We start from the raw sequence: 21,163 nt of genomic DNA on the forward strand, positions 1-21,163 counted from the left end.
TGTTGGAGCCGCTGTACTAACCATCTGATGTTAGTACAGCTATCTCCCCCACTGAGCTGTTGTGTTCTGACAGAGGGACGACCCCCCAAGCCAGAACACTGCAATCAGCGCGCTGATCGGGAGCCGGTCGGCTTCTGTCGGACCATCTGCCATAGACACGGTCCCAGTTTTTTTCTTTTTTTTTGTCAAAGCTTAAGACCCCTTTCACACTGCTCATTAATTGCAATGGGCAGGGGGTTTTGGGAGCGCTATTTACAGCGCTCCCAACCAGCCCCAAAGATTCTGCTTTCAGGACTTTTCGTAACGTCCCGAAAGCGCACCGCCCCAGTGTGAAAAGAGACACTGCAATGAATGGGAGGTTGTTTTTTGGCACTTTTCAGAGGCTATTTCTAGTGCTAAAGCGCCTGAAAACTGCTTCAGTGTGAAAGGGGTCTAACTGAACAAGCAGAAGCCAATACCAGATTAGCCACTCTCCACCTTTTAGTAAATCAACCCTCCTGTACTATGAAAGTAAAGAGAAAGCTGTATCATAATCTGTTTGTAAAAATCTTTCCCCAGGAGATACAGAAAATGGAATGTGTTTGTAGGATTAAGCTGTACATGCAAAGTAACAGTAAAACATACTCTAAGAAAGACATATTGGAAGGGCATTGGGACTGCAAAACGTATTTGTACATTTAAGTTAAAGGAAACTTTCAAACAAGCTCAATGAGCTTTGATCAAGTGGCTAACATACAACATTGCATTCTTTGGTGGGTACCCGGAAGTGACCCAAACACTCCACTGATGAAAGCAGGGGGGTGGATTTCATCCCTAAAATGTACTAGCTGTTTTATATGATGGAATTGGACCACACAGGAATGCAGAGGAGTTCCAAGCACCACCGTGCAGGCAGTCTCATTAATGTCGATTTGGATGCAGGGGCTGCATGGATACAGACGCTCCCAATCTGACAACTCTGCAGGTGCACAGCATTGATTGCAGACACTGTACATTTGGGGCCGTGAATCCGCTTCAGATAGGAAGCAGTGTCTGTGTCCATGCAGCTGCTGCATCCCATTTGACACCATTGGAACTGCCTGCACAGGGAGGAACAGAACACCTGTATGTGGGTAAACATGGCACTCTATGGGTGTACACTTTAGTACGTCCAGTGTGAACAAGGCCAAGCATAAATTCAATTAGATAAAATGCAATAAAAAACAAACATATCAGTAGTAGATAGTTATATGTTATATTAAAAAATGAAATTAAATAAAGAGATAGCAATGGTTGTTTCACAGTGCCAACATCCAAATATAGGAATATCGAGAAAAAGGGGGTTCCCCTTGGGGTAGGACTTTAACGGTACTTATGCAGAGTCATAAGTGTCGATAGAGTCCTACCCCAAGGTAAACCCCCCTTTTTCTCTATATTTTTATTTTTTTTAATTAATTTCTATTTATTACATTTTTTAATACAAATTTATAATGGCTTTCACAATTCACAAAGACCGTCATCTCATATATGTATAATAAAGGCAAAGCCATATACAACACTCGAGTTACCACAGGCTTGCCTACATAAATATCCCCCAACCCCCCACCCAGCTCACCCCCCACTTCGAACACACGCTGCTAGCCCCAGCCACCTCAATCATGGTTGGCTGGTTGGAAGATGGTGGACGCCATTGGGGTCAAGAGAAAGGAAGAGGGGTGATGCACCCAGAGGGCAGTCCACCGAGGGGGGTGCAAGAGAAAAAGGCCCCCCTACCCCCCACGACCACAAACCAGACTGACGGATACTGAATCTATTCCTCGGCAACCCCACTCAGGGGGTAACCCATATCACTCAACCAGGGGTTCCATAGCGCCCTAAATTTCTTTAAGTTATTTTGCCTTATAAACATCGCTTGTTCACCCCAAATTGTGGAGTTAATTGCGTTTGCCCATGATTCTAGTACAGGGGGGGTTTTATTTTGCCAGTTTATTGCTATTAGCTACCTAGCCTGGTACAGGCACCTTAATATAGACGTCCTGGTTAGGGAGGGAATTCTACCCTCCTCTAAAATCCCCAGTAAGCAGATCTTGGCTTCTGGTTTCAAAGTAGTCTTAAAGGTCCTGTTTATTCTGTGTACAATTTCTATCCAGTACCTGTACAGTTTTGGGCACTTCCACACCATGTGGAGAAGGTCGCCGGGTGCCCCACATCTGGGGCAATCATCCCTGGGTTTCCTACCCATTTTCCACATCTTTTGGGGGGTATATTATGCCCTATGTATAAGAAACAAGTGAGACATTCGCTGTGATGGAGATATAGATACCAGACTCCCCTGAACAAGTGTCTCATCCCATTGCTTCTGAGTTATCGGCCCTACATCCCCCACCCATCCCCGCCTGCTCTTATCAGGTCCCTCCCCCTTCAAAATTTTGTCCCTGAGTTTTATATATAGCCTAGAAATCTGGCCTTTTACTTGCCTTCGGTCAATAAGTCCCTGGAGCAAGGGAGTTTCAGTCCTTTCGATAACTAGTGACCCGTGCTTGAATTCCATGGCTCAATTGCAGATATTTGTAAAACATCTTATTGGAAATATTAAATTCCTGCCTAAGGTCTTCAAAGGATTTCATAAGATTCCCTTCATATAATTGCACTAGTCTACTAATCCCCTGCCTCTCCCATTCCAAAGATCTATCTATGCTATTTAGTTCAGCCAGGTTTCCATTATACCATAAAGGGGTATAATCGGTCACTCCCACATATCCCATAAGTTGCTTTACTATCCGCTACACCTTCCTCGCTAGTACATTGGTAGGGCACCTATGGGCAAACGAGTTGGCTTCCAAAACTTCAACCAATGATTTATGCGGTGCATTGTCAGTCATCAGTTTATGATTTGGGCACCCTCCACTTTGGAGCCCAGCCCCAGCTAAATGCTGGAGTTGGGCTGACAAAAAATATGATCTCGGGTGTGGTATCGCCATTCCTCCTCTCCCGACGGGGAGCTGCAGTGTCTGTAGCCTAATCCGAGCTTGCCCCTTCTTCCAAATTAGATCACGAAATAGCGATTCCAATTTCTTGAACCACTTTTGGTTGATCCAAATTGGAGAATTGTGCAAGATATATAAAATTTGTGGCTGCCAGATCATTTTAATTAAGTTGCAGCGCCCCGCCACGGAGAGAGGGAGACAACACCAGTTGTTAACCTTCTGTTTCAGTTTCATCAACAGTGGTACTAAATTCTCCTTGACGTACTGATTTACTTCTCCAGTGATCCAGACACCCAGGTACTTCAGCTTAGACACCACCTCTAGACATATAATTATAGGCGGTAATAAATCCCCGGGTCTGGTCAACGGCAGGAGGGCTGATTTGTTCCAGTTGATTACTAGACCCGATTGTTGCCCAAACTCCCCCATCATCTGCACTACATTATTCAAGGTAGAGTTCATGTCCCCAACGAAGAACAGAACATCATCCACAAACAAGGCAATTTTATCTTCCCCTAATCCACGTCGGAATCCCTGGATGTCCGGACGTGATCTCGTCAGGACAGCCAGGGGTTCCATAGTCAGTACGAACAGGAGGGGGGACAGCGGACATCCCTGTCTCGTCCCCCTCTCCAACTGGAACGCTTCACAGAATACAGTTCCCATTTAAATTTTTGCCCTAGGTTTATTATATAGTAGCTTTACCCACTGAATGAATAAAGGGCCCAAACCAAAACGCTCCAACACTCCCCATAGATAACCCCATTCCAGGCTATCAAAGGCCTTAGTGGCATCTAGAGCTAATATAGCTCCAGGTCCATCGTTGTCCCTGGGTGTTTGTATATTAAGAAAGACTCTCCTAATATTGGTGCTGGTTGACCTGCCCGGGATGAACCTAGACTGGTCTGGGTGTATTAGTTTATGGATACAGTTATTTAGACGGGTCGCTAGGGCCTTAGCTAGTATTTTTACATCGGAGCATAACAAAGATATTGGCCGATATGATGAAACTTCCTGATGGTCCTTCCCCTCCTTGAGTATTAAAGTGATATTTGCCTCCAGCATGGAAGTAGGGAGTTCACCCATTTCCAATGCATGGTTTAGCGTTTCCAGGAGTTCCGGCAGCAGCACTTCGCCATAACGTTTGTAAATTTCTATTGGTAGCCCGTCTGGGCCTGGGGATTTATAGTTGGGCATTTCAGCCACTGCATTTTTAAACTCTTCTAGCGTAAGTGGTAATTCAAGACTCATTTTATCATGTTCTGACAGAGTTGGAATTGCTGTTTGATATAAAAAAATCAATAGGATAGCCCTGAGTAGCTGATTTTACATTTTTATAACAGTTATTGAGTACCTTCATAATCGCAGAGGGACTGGAGACAAGATCACCATTCGACGTTTTAATTGCTTGTATCGCTGTAGAGGAGCTGTTAGTTTGGACAAAAAGGCAGAGGGCACGACCCACCCTCTCCCCTTCGCCAAAATAATATTGGCGTTGGAATATGCGTTTATTCTATGCCTTCTTCAAGAGTGCCATTTTATATACCTGTTGGCTATCCAGCCATATCTTCTGCCTATCTAGCGATGGATCCTCTATATACGCTCTCTCCGCCTGAGTAACATCATTTCTTATTACACTCTCCTGATCTCGGGTTTCCCTCTTGATTGTCGCAATTTGCTGTATTAATATACCTCTAATATAGGCTTTTAAGGAGTCGCAAACTATTCCAGATGCCGCTGAGCCCCTATTATTTTGGAGGAATTCCCTAATCCAATCCACTAGATAACTAGATCTACCAATCAGTTCCAGTCAGCCAGTGTTTACCCTCCACTCCCCAGGGCCAATTCTATCTCCCATGCTCACAGTAATAGACAAGGGGGAATGATCTGAAATTACCCTTACACCATACTCTATATCCTGAACCAGCCCCGATTCCTCCTTGTTCCCAAGGACCATATCTATTCTTGATAGAGTGTGATGAGTATTAGAGAGGCAGGAATACTGCTTCTCCTGGGGGTGTCGCATTCGCCAAAGGTCACTCAGACCTATTTCTCATAAGAACCCCTGCTTTCGACCTATTCTATTCCCATCCGGACAAGGGAATCTATCCAAACTCCTATCTAGTGTTTCATTAAAATCCCCTAATATTACCCACGGGACACCTAGTTTATCCAGGCTAAACGCAAAATAATTTATACATAAGCTTGAAAGGGGGAGGTATGTAAATATTAGCTAGGATATAGTGCTGCCTACCAATCAAGCAGTACAGGAAGACAAACGTACCCTCCTCATCAATAGAGGACTCCTTACATAGAAAATCCGTTTCCCTCCTTACTAAGACACTCACTCCCCTGGAGTAAGAAGAGTGGAAGGAATGGTAATATGCCTGAAATTTCCGATTGTTTAGCAGCGAAGCTGTGTTTGGAGTTAGATGCGTCTCCTGTAAAAAAAGCAGGCCAGGTCCCCTCTATATTTTTTAATATAAAATACATCCATTTGTAAGAATTATTTTTCTCTTTGAATCATAAGTTATAGCTTATGTTAAGATTGGAATTTTTCTTGGGTGCATATTCAAAAAAAACTAAAAAAAGTAAAGCTAAACTTTAGGCTAACAGCAAATTAATGAATATACAGCTGAAATACATAGTATGTTCAAAATGCTAAAGGATGTCAAACTCTGCTAAGGCTTGTGAACGAGGTGACCCACTTTTCGTTATTGCAATTATGCTAAAATGCCCGATAACCGATCCAACAGCAGTCTGCTAACTGGACAAAGGAGAAACAACAGAACACTGCTCTTATCTCGTGTCTACAAGCTCCCAGTGTTAGGTTGATAGCACTCTGCAAAACAGTAGAAGAGTCGCTGTAGAACAGTAGAATAGTTTAAAGCTGTTGCCCTTCCCTCAGGTATTTTAAGCCACACTGAGGAGTAAGGCAAGCTATAGATGAGGGATATGCAATTAGCGGACCTCCAGCTGTTGCAGAACTACAATTCCCATGATGCATAGCAAGACACTGACAGCCACAAGCATGACACCCAGAGGCAGAGGCATGATGGGACTTGTAGTTTTGCAACAGCTGGAGGTCCGATAATTCCATATCCCTGCTATAGATGATTTGATTATCTTTTCTTCTACCATGGTTGGAAAGAAAGAAAATCGCTTAATTCCCCCATTAACACAGTTGGTGCTGATGGGGGAATCCCTCCTGCAGTGATATTGTGTTCTGCCAGCTAAGAGCCTTCCCGGCCAGTAGAACACAGTGATTATTGGCAGTAATCGCATGTAAAAAAATCTAAGAGGTTGGTTGTATCCATCAACCCAACTTGGGTACAACCAGCCTGACCATAGACTCTGATTAACTGGCCGAGATACGATCCATCTATGGATGGTTGAAATCAGAGGAAGCTAATATAAAGTGCGGTTCAGCCACAGTTACTAATTTTATTTAAATAGGTTCACTTTTGAAATCAAAATAATAAATGCACATGTGCATTTTTTTATTATTATATATTTTTTTTCACAGGAGCTCGCAAAGCATTGCACCTGCATGCAGTGGAACATGGGTGCAATGTCAGGCTCCTGAAAACACTTCCTCCAGCTCAATCCCATGCCTCTGTATGGGCTGTCATGGAGAAGTGTCAATGAAGTATGAATGCACATAAGTGTCATTTACTGCTGGAGGATGGGAGAGGAGGCATTTGCACCAGGTTATAATATTACACCCTAAATATAGTTGTAACATGTAACACTGTGCAAAAGGTAAACTTAGTGTTATATATATACTTATACTAGAGCTGCACAATTAATCGTTAAAAAATCATGATCTCGATTCATTTTTGCTAGAAAATTACTTGGAACCCTCTAAATAATATATATATTTTAGCAGAGACCCTAGGGAATAAAATGTCAATTTCTGCAATATTTTATGGCACACTGTATTTGCCAAGTGGTCTTTCAAAAGCAATTTATGGGGAAAAATACACTTCAATGAATAAAAAAAAAAGCCCAATTTTTTTTTTTGTTTTAATGTGAAAGATGATGTTACTCAGCGAGAATCATGAGAAAATTGTGATCTATCTTCTAAGCAAAATAATTGTGATTCTCATTTTAGCCAGAATCGTGCAGCTCTATATATATATATATATATGTATATATATTTTATATATATATATATATATATATTAAATACAAACATCTATACGGAGAGAAATATGGTGTTGCCATAGTTTATCAGCTTCTAAAAATGCTATTTTCTTGGTTGTCTCTGCCTTCAAATGTACAAATCCTGATATCCAAAGAGCAGTCAGAACACCGGAGTCAGGGAACTAGTATTTTTTAGAAGCCATCAGCCTATATTCTTTCTCAATACAGATCTCTCCTTTTTTTTTTTTGCCTGCAATACAACTTTTAGTAGCAAAAGAATAAAGACGTTGGCACAACGCTTACCAGTTTCCACCGCTATCTGGTATCCGGCCTCTAGCCTCCGCGACGACCTGTCCAACCTCTCTGTGTTATCCAGAAGATGTGCCCTCTGCAGAAAGACAGGAAATGAAACCGTGTTATGGGGATCAGAAGAGATGTTAGCCGCTGCTTGACAAAAAAGCAACTTTCCTAATTAATCAATTTGAACATGATCATGTAAAGCTCCAGAAGAGGGAGATGGCTTTTAAGTGTTGAGCAGCAGCAAGTCCCCCCACCGCTGAAGGTGAGAGAGCACGCAATGAATACAGAAGGTGGTCGGAGGCCTCGGCTTCACAGGTGTTATACCCTCTGGGTTTCCGTTCAGATGAAGAAACCTTTAAAGGATAAAGCTGAAAAGCAGGAAATGGTATTTCAGGGAATCTGTTGACTTAGAAATACAGGTACCATGCTTGCTGACTTGTTTTTAAAAGTTCATGATCAGCCCTGACATCTCACTAGTTGCATGCTTGTTTTAGGTCAATGAGTCACCTTCTAGTAAAAGAAGGATAAAGGCTAATACCAATGGTTATTGGGCCTATATCAGTGGTCATCAACCCTGTCCTCAGGGCCCACCAACAGGCCATGTTTTATGTATTACCTTGGGGAAATACAGACTAGAAAACTGCAATCTCTGAGCAGCAAATGATATCACCTGTGATGTATTTCAGTTATTTTGCAAACCTGGCCTGTTAGTGGGCCCTGAGGACAGAAGTTGATGACCACTGCCCTACATAAATGGCATCAGCTTGACATCTGTTTGAGATGCTTCTGAGATCATTAAGAATTCATTGACAGATGCATTTGACCTGCATCAAGTGGGTTTTGCATTACTATTGACTAGTATGCTTGATGTGGGTATGATAGCGCTTCTCCAATAGAAGTGAAATTAAGTTCCTATGGATCTACTTAAAATTTTTCCTTCAAAAAAGCAGATCATTGGCTGAAATATAATTAGATGGACCCTGTACTGATCCTAGGCTGCTACGTCTCTAATAATGACAAAGGAAGCATATGCCAGGCGGTATAATCCTCATTCCATTTGGAGGGCGAACGTCTGCCATCAGCACTAAACTTAGCCGGCTGCCTTTAGTGCTGACAAGAGATGTTAGGCTTCATCAAGGCTTAACGTGGTTGTATAGGCTGCTTCCCCCTACAGCCTCCTCCCCAATCCCAAATACATACCTGAGCCTCATCTAGATCCAGCAACGTGCACGATACCCTCGGCTCTCGCTACTGTCAAGCGCAGCCAGTAAACCGATGAGAAGAGGGCGGGACGGGGCCAAGATACGCTCCATGTGTGAATGGACACACGGAGCAGAGGTTCGGGAGTGAGCCTGTTCGGGTGTCCCCATAGCAAGCTGCTTGCTATGGGGGGGCACTAGGCAGGAACTCTGACGGGGGACCCTAGAAAAGAAGAACCACGGCTGCTCTTTGCAACACCACTACACAGAGCAGATGAGTATAACATGCCTTTTACAGGGAGCTTTGTATTCTATGAACGAACACAAAGCTTCCTCTGATTGGGCGAAAAGGAGAGGAAAGTAGATGTTGCCACACTCTCAAGCTCACGGAGAGAGCTTGTTGCCGAAAGGGGGTGGAGTTTAATCAGAGCCCTGTCCAGCTTCGGACAGCTCGGGTGAGTTTTAGTCTTCCCCTGTAACACTCCTTTGCACTGCTGTAGGGTTTGGAAAAAGCAGAAGAAAAGTACATGTGCCTCTTCTCATACCAAAGCCCTTCTGGAGTTTTGTCTTAAATGCTGCCTGATCCCTAAAACACTTAATATTTAAAATCAGAAGTGGCCAACTCCAGTAAGTACATCCTTTTATCATCAGTGTCCACATTCCCACCACACCCATGTTTCCTCAGTGTTCATCAAACTTTTTCCCCAGTTTCTGCATTAGCTTATGTTGTAGCCCATCTGCACTACTTTCTCTGACATCTCCCACCCCTCCACACTTTCTTCTCTGGCAGTAACCACAGCGTCCAGTCTAACTCCCCTCTCCAACATCAAGGTCACCATTCCATTCGGTTTTCTCTGCACTGACAGGCTGATCCCCAACCCCTTCAACCTCTGCAGCCTTCCACTCATCCGTCCTATGTTTACTACTGGATCGTCTTCCATCCATCCTCCATCAACTACACTTCTCTCCTGCCTGTTTTTATACCCCTAGCACTCCTGTCCTGCATGTACTACCTGCTGTCATACCCTTTAGCACTCCTCTCCTACATGTACTGCCTGTTGTCATAACCCCTGCACTCCTCTACTGCCTGCTTTCTTACCCTTTGCAGTCCTCTCTCCTGCATGTACTGCCTGCTGTCATACTCGTAGCACTTCTATCCTGCATGTGCTGCCTGCTGTCGTAACCCCTGCACTCTTCTCCTGCATGGACAGCCTGCTGTCCTACCCCTAGCACTCCTCTCCTACATGGACAGCCTGCTGTCCTACCCCTAGCACTCCTCTCCTACATGGACAGCCTGCTGTCCTACTCCTAGCACGCTTCTTCTGCATATACAGCCTGCTGTCATAGCCCTAGCACTCCTCTCCAGCATGGACTGCCTGCTTTCATACCCTTTGCAGTCCTCTCCTGAATTTACTGCCTACTGTCATACTCGTAGCACTTCTATCCTGCATGTGCTGCCTGCTGTCATAACCCCTGCACTCTTCTCCTGCATAGACTGCCTGCTGTCATACCCCTAGTACTCATCTTCTGCATGGACTGCCTGCTGCCTTTCCGCTAGCACTCCTCTCTGGCATGGACTGCCTGCTGTCATAAACCCTGCACTCCTTTCCTGCATGGACTGCCTGCTGTCATACCCCTAGCACTCCTCTCCTGCATGAACTGCCTGCTGTCATACTACTAGCACTCCTCTCCTGCATGGACTGCCTGCAGTCATTGGGATGAATAATGGGGGACTCTGTATATGGCACTTATGTTTAAATGTATTGATTAATTATTGATTTTGTATCACATGTTAAACACATTAATTGCATAGAATATATATTTTTACAATTTTATTGATTTATGTATCACAGATAAGGTCTCTAAACTTTCTAAATAAGGGGCCATTTTACTGTACTCCAGGCTTTAGTGGGCCGGAGTGTGGCTAAGGGGAGAAGAAACTGTCCAGGTGACAGTGGGGGTAAACTATGCATCTTTGGTATCAGGGAGAGGAATAGTGCTTCATCATTGGGGTCAGCGGGAGGAATAGTGCCTCATCATTGGTGTCAGCAGGAGGAATAATGCTTCATCATTGGGGTCAGTGGGAGGAATAGTGCTCCACCATTGGGGTCAGCGGGAGGAATAGTGCTCCATCATTGGGGTCAGCGGGAGGAATAGTGCTCCATCATTGGGGTCAGCGGGAGGAATAGTGCTCCATCATTGGGGTCAGCGGGAGGAATAGTGCTCCATCATTGGGGTCAGTGGGAGGAATAGTGCTCCATCATTGGGGTCAGCGGGAGGAATAGTGCTCCATCATTGGGGTCAGCGGGAGGAATAGTGCTCCATCATTGGGGTCAGCGGGAGGAATAGTGCTCCATCATTGGGGTCAGCGCGAGGAATAGTGCTCCATCATTGGGGTCAGCGGGAGGAATAGTGCTCCATCAATGGGGTCAGCGGGAGGAATAGTGCTCCATCATTGGGGTCAATGGAAGTAATAAAAAAAAAAGGAAGAGATGCGCCAGGCAAATCCTAGTGCAGCATAATTTTAAAATACAAATTGTTGACAATTTAAGGTGCACTTACATAGTGCTAGTGAGGGTAGGTGCTTTCCACAGATGAAGGAGGCTTGGCCGTGCCTCCGACACAGTGATAGGCGGTTCACCAATCTGACAGCTCCGGAACACTCCTACACAGAGTTACACAGCCGGCGTCCTCCCCAGGGTGCCTCGAGGCTTCAGCTTCCCGCTGACACGTGGAGCTAGTGGATTCTTCCACAGGGACACCCCAGTGGTGCTTCTGTTATGCTAGATCTGGAAAGCACCTACCCTCGCTAGCACTATGACCTTGTATCGTCAACAATTTGTATTTTAATCAAATAAAATAATGCTGCACTAGGCTTTGCTTGGCGCTTCTCTTCCTTTTGTCATAGTGATCGGGTCTCCCAGCCCGCTCCTGAAGCAGCCTTGCTCCCTATGAAGCATTTGTTTCAGAGACTCAGAGTTGACAGGGGTGCACCCCAAGTTCAACTCATTAATTTCAGGACTTTAACCGATCGATTTTTCACAAAAAACTTTTGTTTTTTGTTTATTTATTTTTTTTATTACATTTTTCCCTGTACAATATATATTTTTTTGTTGCTATTAATAAACCAGCATACCTGTGCATGTCCCCCCACTATTTTTCACAATCAGGCATTTTAGCGCTGAGCATTACACTAGTGCTTTATGTGTATGTGTTTTTTCTAATGTCAATGGAAGCAATAGTGCCCCATCTTTGATGTCAGTGGGCGGAATAGTGCCCCATAATTGGTGTCAGTGGGAGCAAATAGTGTCTCATAGTTGGTGTCAGTGGAAGGAACAGTGCCCCATCATTGGTGTCAGTGAGAGAAATAGTGTCGTGGGAAGAAAAGTATTCCATCATTTATATAAGTGAAAAAAAAATGATGTCTCATTGTAAGTGCCCGTGGAAGAAATAGTGCCCTATCATTGAATTTTGTAAGAGGAGTAATAGTGCCCCTTTATTGGTATCAATGGAAAGAATAGTGCCCCATTGCTGGTGTCAGTGCGAGGAATTGTGCCCCATTGTTGGTGTTCGTGCAAGGAATAGTGCACCATCATTGGTGTCAGTGGGAGGAATAGTGCCCCTTTATTGGTATCAATGGAAAGAATAGTGTCCCATTGTTTGGGTCAGTGCGAGGAATAGTACCCCATCATTGGTGTCAGTGGGAGGGATAGTGCACCATCACTGGTGCCAGTGCAAGGAATAGTGCCCCATCATTAATGTCAGTGGGAGGAATAGTGCCCCTTTATTGGTATAAATGGAAAGAATAGTGCCCCATCTTTGGTGTCAGTGGGAGGAATAGTACCACATCATTGGTGTCAGTAGGAGGAATAGTGCACCATCATTGGTGTCAATGCAAGGAATAGTACCCCATCATTAATGTCTGTGGGAGGAATAGTGCCCCTTTATTGGTATCAATGGAAAGGATAGTGCCTCATCGTTGGCGTCAATGGAAGGAATAGTGCCCCACTGTTGATGTCAATAGCAGAAATATTGCCCCATTATTGGTGCCGGTTGGAGGAAAAATGTCTTGTATCAGTGGAAGCAAAAGTGCCCCAAGTTTGGAGACCACTGGTATAGAGTGACGGACAGTTTGAGGATTTTTTAAGTTGTGTTACAATAGTGCACACGGTAACTGCAGCAGTCACAATAAGTTTTATTTAAGGAATGTACTAGTTTATAACTTAATACTTTAACCAATATAACATGTTTTCAAGGCCCAAAACCCGAGATCCTAATACAGGACTATCCATGACCTATAATAAGCCCAGGGCTGACTCCGCATAGCAAGATCCACCAGTCAATAAAACATAATTTTCTGGTGAATCGATTCTTTATTGAGAAAAATCTTCAAAACCTGTGTTAAAAAGTTTTTCTATCCATGTAGGAAGTGAAATCTTTGACACAGTACTGGCAGCTCTAAGGCTCCATTGAAAAGTGACCAATGAAAAGCATTAAAACTCCTGTAATCTGCCAAAAAAAGAAGCTCATGTACTTTTTTTGAGCGACGGGTATTTTGCTTAAGGTGACAGAACGCTAAGATGCGAACAGGGACCATTGAAATGAATAAGATTTGACTTGTTGGGCTTTTTTAGAGCTGAGGCTTAGAGCAGAAAATTGCCCAAAAACACCTAGACGTGAACGGAGCCTTATGCCCCGTACACACAATCGGATTTTCCGACATCAAAACCATGGATTTTTTTTTTCGAAGGATGTTGGCTCAAATTTGTCTTGCATGCACATGGACACACAAATGTTGGGCAAAAATTCCGAATGTGAGAGCGCGGTGATGTACAAGACGTACGACGAGCTGAGAAAAAGGAAGTTCCATAGCCAGTGCGGCTCTTCTGCTTGATTCAGAGCATGCGTGGACTTTTGTGCAACGGACTTGGGTACACACGATCGGAATTTCCGACAACAACTTAAATAGGTTCACTTTTAATAAGCTTCTAAAAACTTTTACATATACAGTAAAACCTTGGTTTGAGAGTTAGACAAGCAAAATTTTTTAATAAATTTTGACTTGATATACTAGTAGTGTCATGAGTATAAAAGAGAAGAGAGTTGCCTCTAAGGCCCCTTTCACACATGCGGACCGTTCAAATCCGCCTGTCAGTTTTTTAGGCGGATCTAAACGGTCGCTTCATACAGCTCTATGGAGCGACAGATGTCAGCAGTGACATGTTCGCTGACATCCGATCCGTCCCGATCCGCAAAATCCAGACGGATGGAAACCCTATTTTCCATCCGTCTGGCTGATCGGTTTTGATGAAAACGGACAGGCAGTCCATAATCACCTGATCCCCCCATAGGGGAGAGCAGACTCTCTGACAGGTCTGTCCCTGCACAGAGTGAGATGGACTTGTCATCCGCCGGCTCAGCGGGGATCAGCGGAGCAATCCCCGCTGAGCAAGCGGATGGCTAAATACGGACAGCCCCGTGTGAAAGGGGCCTAAGTGTAGCAATATGGTTACATTTAATGAAGGTACAACATTTAGCACCATATTGCTACACTTAGAGGCACTCTCTTCTCTTGTATACTCTGTAGCTCCAGCTGGATTTTGCTTCTAATCCCCTTTTGGAGGCTTCCATTTGTGGATGGACATTTTATGGTTACACAACCTGGTCACATTACTATATTCTTTTTAAAAGGACTATTAAAAGGACTATAAACTGAAGGACCTATGACTAAATGGTTGTGGAACGAATCATCTGAGTTTCCATTATTTCTTATGGGGAAATTTGCTTTGATATACAAGTGCTTTGGATTAAAAGCATGTTTCTGGAACGAATTATGCTTGCAATCCAAGGTTTTACTGCATAACCTATTATGTTACTCAAAAAGCTTGTGGATATAATCCAATTGTAATTCTATGCGTTTTTTTTTTTTTTTATATTCACATCAAGCTGATTTTCATCGCAGGCATTATTCCTATGCAGAGAACTGAAGCAGATTCATTGTCTCAAGCCACACTCATTGTCTGGTGTTTCCTGGCGGCCTAATTATCCATCGCCATGATTGTGAGCGCTACGCCTAAGCCTTCCTGGGCTTGCTGAATTTCCCTCTCGTTAATAAATCTGGCATATTATATCTACAACGTGGTAGCGTTTTTAATGACAGAACCGCATCTAATAGCCCCTTGCCTTTCCCTCCGCCCCCAACTTGGGTTTACAAAATAAAACCGCACAGCATGACAGATGCTGTTTCAATGCAAACGTGGAGGTAAGCGTGCGACAGAGAGAAAGAGAGAGAGAGAGAAAGGAACAAGCAACTGCTTTCCAATAAATAATAACAATATTCCTAATGACGATGATGAAAAAGGAGGTGGCGCGTATTTAATGTGAGTGGATGTCTCGCGAAGCGGGAGCCCGCGGCTTTAATGAGCCCCTGCGGATGGCAGGCATGCGAGCTATATTGACATGCAACACTTAAGTTAATACACCTCGAGCAGAGCCTGGGAGCAGCTGGGGATGCTGGGGATGCTGACAGGATCTCTCGCTTCCATCTTCAAAGCGGCGAAGTGATTAGTATGTTATCATTACCATTCAAACCGTGATTTCTCCTATTCCCTCTTGGCATAGGTGACACATCTCTGAGATGGAGGCCAGACCAGGGAGGCAGCTAAAGCAACATCAAAAGCTCGCCTTGATATTTTTTCTCTCTGTGTGTATGTGTGTGCGTGCGCCGGGGAGTGGGTGACTGAAAAGGAACCATTAAAACAATGCATTTAGATCAGCGCGGATAAGACCAGCAGTTAAGGTCAGGGAATAGGCAACAGCGGGCCAGCAGTAATTGCCTTAGTCGCCAAATGCATGCAGGATACAGAAACAGCAAAGCGCGCGTGTAAAGGTGGGGGGGGGGCGGGGGTGCACGAAATAGAAACAGTGTCTATTATTAGCTTTCTTGGAACCGGCGAACGCGCTACATCTACAGCAATCAGAACGGGAAACCGTTGTCACCTCCATTAGCGCGAGGAGGGTATTTATAAAACGGCCAGCGAAAAGTGGCCTTTTCACATGTGGAATTTTGACATATTTTCACCAACATTTTTTTTTTAGTTTTCAATAAGTGTGAAACGGCAACCAGGGAAAATAAAATGGTATGAAAAAAAAACAGCAACAAGATCACCAAAAAAAGCACACAAAATTGAGCGATGTTTCTGCTTCACCCGCTTTCCATGAAAAATAATGGATTATATCCATCAGGAGCAGCAGAGAAAGAGACAACATTTGAATAATAATAAAATAATAAAAAAAGATTGTGTCTGTTTACAACTGAAGAAATCCATTAAAAAATATAAACTTTATTCCAGGATCATTTTTTATTTTTTTTAAGCAGATCAAAATCTTAACAAAATTGTGTTTTTTTTTCAAAATTTACGCTCTTTTTTTGTTTATAGTGCAAAAAATAAAAACTGCAGGGGATCAAATACCACCAAAAGAAAGCTCTATTTGAGGGGCAAAAAAGACATCATGTTAGTTTGGGTACAGAGTCACATGACCACGCAATTGGCAGTTAAAGCGACACAGTGCTGTATCACAAAAAATTGCGGGTAAATCTTTCCGGGGTAAAGTGGTTAAAGAAAGTCCCCTGCCTGCGTCATTTCACCCACTTCCTGTGAACACAAGCCGCCATGGACAAACCCCCATGGGGTTATTTAAAAAAATAAAATGACAATTGTTCCATATGGTGTGTTAAGGCAAATAAATAGAATATTTTTTACTTTTAGCAATAATAAATATCCCCAAATTTAAAAAAACAAGAACAAATTCCTTACACAGTTTAGGCCAATATATATTCATCTACATATTTTTGGTAAAAAAAAAAAAAAATCGCAATAAGTGGATATTGATTGGTAGATAGATAGATTTATGGCATTTTTTAATAGTAATGGCAGCGATCTGTGATTTGTATCGGGAGTGGGACATTGCAGTGGCCAGATTGGACACTTTTTTGGAACCATTGACATTTAAACAGCGGTCAGAGCTAAAAGTAGCCACTGATTACTATAAATGTCACTGGCGGGGAAGGGGTTAACACTAGGGGCGATCAAAGGGTTAAATGTATTCCCACTGTGGGGGGGTGGGACTGACTAGGGGAGGAGACCAATTGGTGTTCCTATACACTAGGAACACACAATCGGTCTCCTCTGCCCTGCCAGAACATTGATTTGTGTCTTTACATACGCAGATCCTCATTCTGGCTCTGTCAGGAGCAATTGCTGGTGCCCAGCAGACAACACGACCACCAGGCACGCGTATCGGCTTCTCAGTACAGTGGCGGGCACACACGTGTGCCCCCTATACCCTTTAAAGCAGCTGCTGTACAGCTACAGCAATTCGCACAGGGGAGCCATTCTGCCGGCAGGCGGCAAGCGGGTAAGCACTGGATTGAATGTCAGTAATGCCATAGTTTATTTTTATTTTTATTTCTATCCAAGTAAATGTTAGGCCCCGTTTACACCCAAGAGATTTTATGCTTGAAGCTTGTAACTAAGCGCTCAAGCAAAGTCTGATTCATTTCAACGGGCCCTGTTCACATATGAGCATTCTGTTGCCTGCAGCAAAATGCCTATTGCTCAACAAAGTACATAAGCTTATTTTTGGCCCATAGACTTCAATATAAAAGTCTAACTTGAGATTTTTACGAGTGTTTTCTGCTCAAATAGCAGCTCTCTGCCTTTAATTTCCTCTCCTCCCCCTACTGCTTTCTATTGGCTAAACAAACATATCGGAAGCTGTAAAATGCTCGTGACACATGTCTAAAACGCTTTAAAATGCTTGTAAAAAGTCACAAAACCGCTTTAAAAAAAATGCCTGAAAAACTGCAGTAAATCACTACGCTCAGGGGTGGTGTCTAAGAATATTTGTATTTATTTTTGCAGTTTTGTTTAAAGTGTATATAAAGCCAAAACTTCCCTTTACTTCATGTCCTGATAACACACCAGGAAGTGAAAGGAAATCTCTCCAAACTGAGAAAGATTCACTCTTAGACAGTGGTGAGTGGAAAAAGTGTTCCAATTGAATATTTCCCCTCTATTCCTGTTTGGGTGATAACTCAATATTTTGGATGTAGAGGCTGATGGCAATGAATACCTAAAAAAAAATAAAATAAAAAAAAAACTCCAAGAGGTGCTGAGACTTCAAAAAACGTATTTGATAAGAAAAATGTATAACTAAAGGCAAAACTTATTATTTTAGTTTTAGATAAAGTGGAGAGGGATTAGAACATCTGCCAGCTTTTTATACAAAAAAAAAAACACAAAGTTTGAGTTTCCCCAAAAAAAGTAAGAGGGGAAATCTTCCAATGGGGACAATAGTTCTGGTGACCTGGGGGTCCACAAGAGATTCCCTTAATTTGCAGGGATTTCCTCTCACTTCCTGTTTTGGCTGTGGGACAGGAAGTCAAGGTAAAACTGCCCAATGGGTCAAAGAGGGCAAAAATACATTTTACAGGGGTTGTAACCTTCCCTTACGTTATCCACAATGAAAAAAAAAAACGTTTTGCCTATAGTTCTACTTTAAGAAAACAGACAGACAATCAATGGAATAGCTAGACCTCCACCATGCCACATCTTAATACAATGATGGCGAACCTTGGCACCCCAAATGTTTTGGAACTATATTTCCCATGATGCTCATGCACTCTGCAGTATAGTTGAGCATCATGGGAAATGTAGTTCCAAAACATCTGTGGTTCCAAGGTTCACCATCACTGTCCTAATACATACAACAATAATAGGAACCCTGCTATCAAAAGTGTGGGCTATCGGCACAACGTGAGGCTGTTGATTTAAAATGTATATGTTTTATTTATTAAAAAGTAAAAAACTGACATAAATGAAGCAACAGCCTCTAATATACAGTACATGCCAACTACTCCTAACAATAAAGTGGCCAGTGAGTGTACATTATCAATTACTAAAAGCAATGACGCAACCCAGAGAAGTAATAACCTCCAATATATAATTGCATCAAAGCCCTTAAGAAATAGTATCAATACTCAGATCTTTGTTCATAGTCATTTCATTCCGGGATGTCTTGTGTGCCGATAAAGTATTTTGATAGTAGGGTTCCTCTTATCCTTGTAAATAAATCAATCAGTGAGCTCAATGGCTCTGGTGAGTCTACTCACCTAAGGCAAGGCTACTCTTTGAAGGGCTTCAAAACATAAAAATCACTATAGAAGCGCCAAACCGAATGGTGAGAGTGTCCAAATAGTTTTAATAATTCATAGAATGATCACAAAAATATCCACCAAGTTTCGGGGGCAACATTCACCCTTCATCAGGACTTGAATATTGCATGTGGTTAAAGATTTCAGAGAGACAGAATTCAAGCAGTGATGTATGAATTCTCTCCAAGGTCATGCTGTCTTACTAACCCATGAGATATTTCTGTTTTTATTTTATTTTATTTTTTTTTTGGCTTTTTGAGTCCATTAACTATAAGGAATATCCAAGTCCCGATGAAATTAGTGTTTTTAGCCCCCAAAACATGTTGGTTGTTTTATGTGCCCATATGATGAATCATTGAAGCTGCTTGGACTGTTTCACCACTTGGTCTGGCATTCCTACACAGTACGAGAACCAGACAGGGCTTCCAGTCATTCAGCCAATATTTCCAAAATTAAAAAAAACACTTGACTTGTGATTAATTTTGAGGTAACGACTATAACAAGAACCCTTAAATATAGGGTACAGCGTATAATAATATACCTTCTAAATAACTTTTCTGCACAACCACCCATTGGCCACAGGCAGTACAGCAGCCATTGCATTTTTATTTTTATCTTTTATTATTTATATGCTATGCTATGCTCTTGTTATCATTGCAGCTCACAGTCAACCAACGCCATACTTTTTTTTAACCCACAACAAAGGTAGAGTCACAGCTGGATGAGCAGGCCACACCAAGTCATGTTTTGATCTGTCAAATCAGCAAAAGTTATCAAAACTGAGCTAGCCAGTTGAATAGGTTCTGAAAGTTCTGCTCAGGATTGCTCTCGGTAAACTGAGAGATCAAACTTGGACAATGTTAAGCCTAAGCTACGCAGACAATTGTTTGGTAGCTCATTCATGCTACTCAAGAATGACCGCGATTAATCAAAGAGTTACAACGATCAATTGCAAACAACAGGCTACAACTCTATGTGGATTTTGGTACTATGTTCCACGGTGTACCATTCACATCAGAAAATTCATTGTTAGCAGGCCAGACAAGCTCAAAGTTTTTTTGTGGTAGTCTTGATAATAAAAATAGTATTGATGGGGTTGTAGCGTGCATTAGCTGGATCCTGAAAGGGAGCCCTGCTGACTGACGTGGAAAAACAAACGTTCAAAGCACCACTAATTAGTGGAAAGGAAAACTTCAAAAAGTTGGATTAGTATGATGGCAGCCAATAATCATAAATGATAATAAAACTGTGACATTTTATGTGTTCTTTAACAGTTATAACCTAAAATAGGAGGTAAAGGAGTTCTATAGTCCCAGTATACACTTTCACTTTAGAATATCAGCATTGTAGTAACAATGCAATCAATATGTATTTTCAAAATTCTGATATAAGATTGCTTGATATATCCAATTTTGTGAGCTCTGCCTGTCTCTGATCACAACTTCCCAGATTCCCTGCATCTTCTTTTCAGTTTTTAAGGACTACATATCCCATGAAGAGAAAATGCCGCTCACCAAGTCTCCGGACCTTAACAGGTGCTCCCATCCTACAAACTCTTGGGTGCTGGCTCTGCACAAGTCTATGAAAACAAAAGATCCTGGACTGCTGCACTCCATAGAAAAGGCATCTTTATTGTGCAAAAATAAAAAAAGAAATCCACCATGACAGTCAAATCAGATATGGACAAAACAGAAGTGGCTAACGCATTTCACATCATTCGATGCTTACTCATAGTTGAAACGCATTAGCCACTTACTCCTGTTTTGTCCATATCTGATTTGACTGTCATGATGGATTTATTTTTTATTTTTCCACAATAAATATGCCTTTTCTACAGAGTGCAGCAGTCCAGGACCTTTTGTTTCCATACACTACATATCCCATGGTACCTTGCTGCCTGCAAACCGTGATTCATCTACTGACTCCCCCTCCTGAAACTCTTCCTTTCGGCACCTCTGTAGTTCAGAAAGCAGGCTCTGTGAAATGAGCGACACAGCAGTGCCTACTCCCAAGGGTATAGCGACTACTAGTCACAGAATTCAAGGAAGTAAATGTGTGGGAATCCTTACAAAGTACTTTTACAAACTACAAGATCATTCAGATATTAGGAGTAGATTAGAAATAATTGAAATACAATGTCAAAATGAACATGTTGATCATAGATACACTTTAAATTTGACCCCAAAGCCCAAAACCTAAAGATAAATTCCAAGTATGGATATGTTATACATAGTTACATTGGTCAAGTATGGACCAATGTAACTATGTATATACCATACTTGGACGATGCTCCTGGAAGCTGGAAATCACCACTACTCCAGTGATCTCCACTAGCT

The 21,163-nt window shown here is 42.5% G+C and overlaps 1 protein-coding gene across 7 annotated transcripts in view; it reads right to left on the reverse strand.

The window, feature by feature from the left end:
* The window catches only part of VTI1A (vesicle transport through interaction with t-SNAREs 1A), a 668,116-nt gene that overhangs the window by 440,628 nt on the left and 206,325 nt on the right, over positions 1–21,163 (reverse strand). For all 7 annotated transcript variants that reach the window (XM_077455037.1, XM_077455033.1, XM_077455038.1 and 4 more), the window contains one exon: positions 7,416–7,500. In XM_077455037.1, coding sequence (XP_077311163.1) covers positions 7,416–7,500 — 85 coding nt within the window. The remainder of the gene's footprint in view (positions 1–7,415; positions 7,501–21,163) is intronic.

Source organism: Lithobates pipiens, unplaced genomic scaffold (assembly GCF_037356315.1).
Source record: "Lithobates pipiens isolate NorthernLeopardFrog02 unplaced genomic scaffold, aLitPip1_a1.2 Scaffold_25, whole genome shotgun sequence".
Taxonomy (NCBI): domain Eukaryota; kingdom Metazoa; phylum Chordata; class Amphibia; order Anura; family Ranidae; genus Lithobates; species Lithobates pipiens.